General features: G+C 44.4%; 1 protein-coding gene across 1 annotated transcript; it reads left to right on the forward strand.

Moving 5' to 3' along the window:
• Positions 1-6,209: 6,209 nt before the first annotated feature.
• On the forward strand, positions 6,210-7,635 carry PtA15_6A655 (uncharacterized protein; the record flags this gene model as incomplete). The annotated part of the gene is made up of 6 exons (XM_053170383.1): positions 6,210-6,429; positions 6,506-6,700; positions 6,790-6,884; positions 6,997-7,098; positions 7,201-7,360; positions 7,475-7,635. The coding sequence occupies 6 exons, from the start codon at positions 6,210-6,212 to the stop codon at positions 7,633-7,635; spliced, it is 933 nt and encodes a 310-aa protein (XP_053021580.1).
• Positions 7,636-7,987: the final 352 nt, after the last annotated feature.

The raw sequence follows: 7,987 nt of genomic DNA on the forward strand, positions 1-7,987 counted from the left end.
CGGAAGGAGTCCCTCCCGGTTGAGAATCACCTACCACAGTCAACCGGGAGCAGTCCCTCCCGGTCAACAGTCACCTCCAACAGGCGACCAGGAGCGGCCCCTCCCGGTTGACATCAACATACACATGTCGACCAGGAGGAGTCCCTCCCGGTTGACATCAGCATACACATCCGGTTGACTGTGGTATGCGATTCTTGACCGGGAGGGACTCCTCCCGGTCGACATGTGTATGGTGATGTCAACTGGGAGGGACTCCTCCCGGTCGACATGTGTATGTTGATGTCAACCAGGAGGGGCCGCTCCCGGTTGCCTGTTGGAGGTGACTGTTGACCGGGAGGGACTGCTCCCGGTCGACTGTGGTATGCAATTCTCGACCGGGAGGGACTCCTCCCGGTTGACATGTGTATGTTGATGTTGACCGGGAGGGGCCGCTCCCGGTCGCCTGTTGGAGGTGACTGTTGACCGGGAGGGACTGCTCCCGGTCGGCTGTGGTATGCAATTCTTGACCGGGAGGGACCGCTCCCGGTCCAATGTTGTGTACAGTGGTCAACAAAGGGCATATTGGTGGAGAGGCTGGGGGAGGAGCTGTAAAAATTTTAAAAACCTCTCAGCCAAATGAACTTTCTGCTCCCGCGTAAAATTTGGGATAATGCACAAGTCCCTCCCTGCGGGAGGGGCGGCTTCGCCGCCAGCCACAGCGCTCCCACCAGGGGGGACTTGTGTTAAGTTAGATCTCGTAGCAAAGAGAGTCAAGAGGAAGCCTATGCCAAAAACGTGACTGAAACAAACCAAACACAAACGGGTGATGACTTCAGGGTCAACCTCGCTGGGACCGGGTGCGTACATGTACACGGCACTAGCGCTCGCCATAGCAGTGAAATACAGTGCCATAAAAACCTGAAGGCGCAGTAGCGGCATATCACGTTCAACTGTGGTGATTTTACTCATGGCAACATCTTCAGGAAATGTGGCTTCCTTTAAGTCAGTTCTAGAGGATTCCAAGTCTATCAAATCTTGGGGCTTGGGATGATTTTTTGATCTAATTTGTCTTGACGTGGTGTCATTGACAGATTCTTCATGGATGGCTGCTTGACTGGCAGATGCACGGGTTTGTACCATTTTGACCCGTGAGACTCCCAGATTTGCTTCCTGCTTTGCGGCTTGTGCAGACTTTCTACATGGGTATTTAGAAGATTAAACGCAAAGCACAAGTTTATGTTGCAGATATATAAAGATAAGCTCAGTGCTATATTGATCATTCCTCTTGCAGATTTTAAAGAAAAGCTGTTACGCTAACTCAACTATGGTGAGAATCTGTGCCTGTTCCTTTCTATCACCACAAAGGTTCTGATCATGGACATGTGGTTGACTGATTGATGCATGGCTTGGGGTGATTTCTGGAAACATCATTTTATCAAGAAAGGCAGGCAATTCTTGTAAGTCGGCTTCTTCCTTTGCGGCTTTTGAACCCCATTTTTCCATGGGAATTGAAAAGGTTAGGCCAATGATCACACAATTCTATGCAAATAAACAAGGTTAGTTTTGAACATTCCTCTCACAAGTTGTAAAGAAAAGCTGTTCAGAAAACTCAACTATGGTGAGAATCTGTTGAAGCAACATATCTATCTTTGCCAGTAAATTTACAGATGCTGGTAAATTTAAGATTCCCAATAGGAAAAAATGGGCCTTCAGACCAGTAAAAAGGAAGTCAAGGGAGCTGGGGCTTGATGAACCTCCAACTTGTCCCAAAGGCTCTGATGTAGAGATGCTGATATACTGACTTGGCTGCACAGAGGTCTTTACAACTAGGACAGCTCATGTCTGAGTTTCAGCAGCTTTGCTGATACACCATCAGCATTCTGTTTTTTTCTTAAAAAAATGCTGCAGTGTAGCACTAAATGTTTATGACATCAGCAAATCAACCAATCAGAAAAATCAATAAAATATCACAATTGAACCTTCCTAAGCACTCCCCCATCCAGACAGTATTTTTAAATCTGTTGGAGAGGTGTAATGCTAAAGCTTATGCTGAGTTTGGTTTGAGTGAATATTTTGACCCCACATGTTTGAATGATTCTACAAGGTGGTTTAGACCATGGGTGCAGCTCTATTTCAGTGAAATTCACATGGTGTTACAGGCCAGAGAAGGGGTCAGGTGGATGACTGCGGCAAGGTAGTCAGGTGGAGCAAAACCAGTAAAACCTAGTTTATAATTATTTTGGGTTTAGATGCATGTACCTAACCTATTGAATTGTTTTATCCATGGCTCTTTTTTTACTCACTTATTTTAGTTGTCACTCCTTGCGCACCTCACTAGGTGCTTAATTCTTTCCTTTTCCTCTGCTTCTCCCTTTGTTGGCCTCCCATAATGGCCTCCTTAGATCACAGAAGCTTTTCTGGTTTTCTCAGGTTTGCCTGTATTTTTATTCTCTTTCTCTTTCACTCTGCCCTCTTCACTATTCAATTTCATGACTCAACTTCCTTGTCAATCCTTGCGCACCTGACTAGGTGCTCAATTATTTCCTTTTCCTTTGCTTCTCCAATTGTTGGCCTCCCATAACGGCCTCCTTAGGCTTAGCTCACCGCAGCTGTTCTGGTATTCTCAGGTGCTTAATTCTTTCCTTTTCCACCACTCCTCCTTTTTTTGGCCTCCCATAAAGGCCTCCTTAGCTCACAGCAGCTGTCCTTTTTTTCTCAAGCTGTTTTTGTGAAAAACCATAGTCTCATCAAGTTGAAGAAAACTTGGAGGTGTCAACTTGTCTTGATCAGGATGTTTTGATTTTTTGAATCCATCTTGATTAATCTTACTCTTTAGTCCCCCAGTTGACTTGAGAAAAAAAGTGGTTCTTCAGTCAAACTTCAGAGCCAAAAATGGTTCTCAAGATAACTTGAGAATCTTGAATGGTTTCCAAGTTGACCTGTGAAGGGTTTGTAAGTTGACTTCAGAGCCACAAGGGAATAGTGGTCTTCCAAATTAAATCATAACTGCATAGATGGCTTTGGATGGGATTATGTAAACATGTCCCTGCCAAACACAGTTATTATCTTAGAGGGTTGGAAAAACAACTCCCAAAGATTGGCCAACAACTCCCAAATTTGGGTTTAAATTTAGAGGACTGGCTCTCAAACATTCTCCAAACTTCCACCTGGGTCTGTTGTTGGGTCACACCTTTTTTGGGAGCTGCCAGCCAACATTTGGGAGTTTTAAATACTAATTTTGAAAATCATTCTGAATAGAGATCAAGTCAGCTGTGCCACTCCACCACTGTAAGTTGAGGGCTGCAGTTTCACACAGCATAGACCACTTATCATCTATCCTGAGGCTTTCATCATTGTTATATGACATGATTTAGAGATGGAAAACAGGTACTTGTATCCAGGTACCCAGTGCCCTTGTTGCTGTGCAGGTACTCGCCAACAGGTACCAGGTGCAGGTGCAGGTGTTTAATCTCCGTGAAAATTTAGGCAGGCACCTGCAACCACCACAGGTACCTGGGTGCAAAATGCATTCCCTACAGGGTAGGGATGGCTCTGGGCACAAGCTGGTAGGTACCTGGTGCATTTAGGCAGTTGCCTGTCTGACCTTAAAGGTACCTGTTGTGGTGTGCAATATCACACTCACAGTCTCAAAATTCAGCTTGCAGAAGTTCCACAATTTTTCAAATTTCAGCTCCACCTCTGCCTCAGGATTCATAGTGTACATGTTAGAACTCAAGACATTTAATACCTTTCAAGATCAAGATGGTAAGGTTACAGTGTTTTGCTCCGCTCCAATCTGTCCGTTTCTTTTCCTTTTGTCATTGTGTTTTTTTTTGTTTTATATTTTGTTTTCTCATGTAAGTAGTGAGCACAGGGTGCCATCAGCTAACCTCTAGTCTAATTTTCAGTGCAGTTATCCAAATTTTGAAATAAATCTGTATTTCATTCTTCTCTTGATCCAAAGAAACACACCTGGCTTGAATTTTGCTTCAGCTTTCAAGTTGAGCTTCTTGATTCACACTTTTGCTCCTGCAGTCTGCTTGGCTGCTTCTCACAAGATTCAAGCAGCTCTATCTAATTTTGCTTGTATTCATCATTACTAACTTTGCACTTGGCTTGGTTAATACCCAAAGGTTTTTCCCAGTCCTTTGATCTTGGAGCTCCAGCAGTATCATCAGAATCTAATTTTTTTGTTGGTGAAAGAATATCTGGTGCTTGTGATTGGGGCATGTTAGAAGGTTGGGTGTTTTTATCTTTGCCATTGAGACTTTCAAATTTTGGATTTTTTTTCAAGATATTCCACACTAGTTCAGAGTTGAAGTGCTTGCCTACTTGCTAATAGTACATGATCATCCCTCTTGGATTTAACATTCAATTGTTGGGTGAAGTTGCTGAGATTAAGGAGACAAAGAAAGAGGTGGGAAGATTGGCTTTAGCCATAGCAGGTGATTTCTGAAAAAGGACCAGCTTACTTACTCAATGAGGCTCATGTGTTGTTGAGGTAAGTCTTGGAAGGATTAAGTGTCCTCAAAGGAACAGTTTTGGTCAGGGCTGATGAGTTTTTATTATTGTGTAATACACCAGATTAAATATACTAGACAGGCTATGATCAAGTTGTGGGACCAGAAACAAGATGTATATCCACAAGTATGTAAGGGAATCACATGATCTGACACTATGAGTGACAGCAGTTAGACAGGTAATAGAAAGACAAGATGGAAGAGCAAGACTAAGTGAAATTCCATGAAAGAAGTGCCAGATTCCAGATGCCAGTATATCAGATATTTGATTTTCAAGTGCCAAGAATTTGAGGCATGCTTGTTGCAAGGATTTCAATCTGATGGATGGGGGAGAGAGTGAAAAAGTTGTTCACAAAGTAATTCAATCAAAATAGGATAAAAATAAAACTTTAGAGTCAATTTTAAGGCCTTTTTGAACAATTTTTTAAAACATGAGGGAGTTGTTCTAATTTTCAGGGGACATCCAATCCTGCACAACTTGCCATATTTTTAAGGCCCCGTTTGGCAGCAGTGATGTTATGTAATAACCACTGCTTTTCTTTAACCGGGCCTCACCAAGGCCCATATCATATCACTCACATGTTTGGCAGATTTGAGAAGTTATGAGGGTCATCACAGCTTTCCTCATCACTCCTCATCATCCCCGCCATTTCCAATATAGTACCCCTGGGGGTGTATTTGGGGTGATATTGGCACCCTTACACAACACACCCCCAACTCTACCTCTGTTACTCCCCTCAATGGCCGGTACAGACTTTGTACCGGTCCACAAGCAGAGTACACACTCCAACGGATGGGCCAACACAACCAGTCATTGAGATTGATGACCAATCCATCACAATTGGCCATCAATGACTGATAGTCATCAAAGGGACATTCCCCTCAATGACCATTGGTCATTGAAGGGCCCATGTATTCCCCCAATGACCATTGGTCATTGAAGGGACTATGTATTTATGTATTCCCCTCAATGACCATCAGTCATCAAAGGGACTGTGTATTCTCCCCGATGACCATTGGTCATCAAAGGGACTATGTATTCTCCTTGATGACCATTGGTCATTGAAGGGACTGTGTACATATTCTCCTCAATGACCATTGGTCATCCAAATGACCAATGGTCATTGAGGGGACTATGTGTTCCCCAAAAGGGACTCTGTATTCCCTTTGATGACCGTGTACCGGCCATTGTCAAGAGGAGTTAAGCACTCAATTGGCCTTGCCGGTATGTACGCTCGATGGCCGGTATTTACCGGCCATGGAGCTTGTTATGTAAGGCAAGCAGTGGCAGCCAAACACTTGTGTTATGTTGAAAGATGTGAAATTCAAGAGTGATGTGTATCACATTTGCGACATCACATAACATTATTGCTGCCAAACGGGGCCTAAAAAGTTGTTGATAAAGGCCTTAAAATTGACTATCAAATTTTATTTTTATCCTATTGTGAGCCCCCCTATTGTGGCTCTTGTAGATCACATACCTGGTAGATAAACTACTAGCATCCAGGGCAGGCCCGGGCGTGAATTGGATGAAGTTTTCCAGGATTCAACCCCAAAGTTATCGACAAGATCGCATCGAGAGGTGGTCGATGGGTGGTCGGGGTGTGGATGGATATTGAATATGCATAAACCCTTCGCACAGAAGTTCATGAACTCATTTTTTATCAATTCCACTTCCTAAGCACCACCCAACACCCACTAGTACTTACGATGGCCTCTCGATCCGCCCAAGCAACCACTCTGGCCGCCGCTGCGAACAAGAAACGAAAGAATGCCGACCTAGGGGAGGAAGATGGCGAAGGAAGAGCGCTGACGAGACCGTCGAGGCCATACAAGTCGAAGGTCTTGATCCTCTGCTCGCGAGGGATCACTTACCGAATGCGACACCTGATGAACGACCTTGCGAATCTGATCACTCACGGTAAAAAAGGTATGTCTCTCCTCTCAGTACTCCATACTCCATAACCCCGCTGACCAAATAATCTCTGGGTGTTGTTGCTGGCCAGACGCTAAATTGGACTCAAAGCATGCCCTCCCGTCAATCAACGAATTGGCAGACCTGAACTCGTGCAACCATGCCCTCTACTTCGAGGCTCGTCGACACTCCGATCTCTACCTGTGGGCCACCCGATGTCCCAACGGCCCCTCAATCCGCTTCCATGTTGTCAATGTTCACACGATGGACGAGATGAAGATGACTGGTGAATAACAAAACAGACCAGTTGAAAACCATACCTAATATCACTGAATAACTGTTTCTTGTTTCGAATTTTTCTTGGATCATCCATAGGAAATTGTCTCAAAGGATCCCGTCCGATAGTCACCTTTGGGAAAGAATTCGAGGACGAGGCGCACTGGAAAGTGTGCAAGGAAGTCTTGACGAACGTACATCTACATCTTTCTTTTTGAACGCGGCCAAAGGAAGAAAATCTAGCTGTCTGCGCGTGTTTGAACTGACTGAGAGCGGGGTTTTTCCATTTGATGGGTTGAATTGTAGGTGTTTGCGGTACCTAAGACGGCCCGGAAAGCGAAACCCTTTGTGGACCACATTATCAGTTTCTCGATCGTTGACGGAAAGATCTGGTTCCGAAACTATCAAGTACAGCCTCCTCCCTACCGTCACCAGCCCCAGCATGAAGAATCAATCAACATCACAAAAAGACACATCCTGATCTCATATGATTTCTTCTGTGTGTTCTAGATCTTACAAAAATCAACGATTGATCCCACGGCGGCTAACAAGAAAAAGACGAGCGAGGCTGACGACTTGAGCTTGACCGAGATCGGGCCCCGGTTTGTATTGACGCCAATAAAGTTATTTGAGGGCAGTTTCTCTGGACCATGTCTATGGGAAAACAAAGGTACGATCCGAATTCCCCATCCTGCAAACCTGCATCAATGTAAGCCATAAGAAGGGGTAACTAACATGCGATATCGATGATCGTATTTTCTATCTATTTGTTTGGGGGATTCAGACTTTGTGCCGCCCATCCAAGTCCTCAAGGAGCAGAAGTCCGAAGCTGCACTCAAGTACGTCGGTCGCAAGGAGCAGGAAAGTTCCAGGGAGGCACGTAAGGAGATCATGAAGCAGATGCGGCCAGACGATGAGCTTGAGAAGCGCAAGGTGTTTGCCTAAGTCGCACTCATCTCTCTCTTTGGATTGTTTGTTTCCTATACTCCCCCTGTACACCCACACATATATACACATATCCGTCGACTTTTTCCTATGCTTAATTGATTTTGAAATGCTGCCATCCTCTTGTTCCACATATACTACGTATTTCATCAAAGATGTTCATGTGAGTATCGCATATCGTTGTCAAAAAGGCTCACTCGTTTATTCATGTATTCACGTACAATGAGCTTGTTATAAGACTTTGACAATTAGGTATCAGATGAGGTCTGATGCGGCTCTGATAATTGCTTACTCAGAGTTACTCTTATGCTGACCTTTTCACCAGCGCTGCTTGGTTTTCTATCACCTCCAT

Source organism: Puccinia triticina, chromosome 6A (genome assembly GCF_026914185.1).
Source record: "Puccinia triticina chromosome 6A, complete sequence".
NCBI lineage: Eukaryota > Fungi > Basidiomycota > Pucciniomycetes > Pucciniales > Pucciniaceae > Puccinia > Puccinia triticina.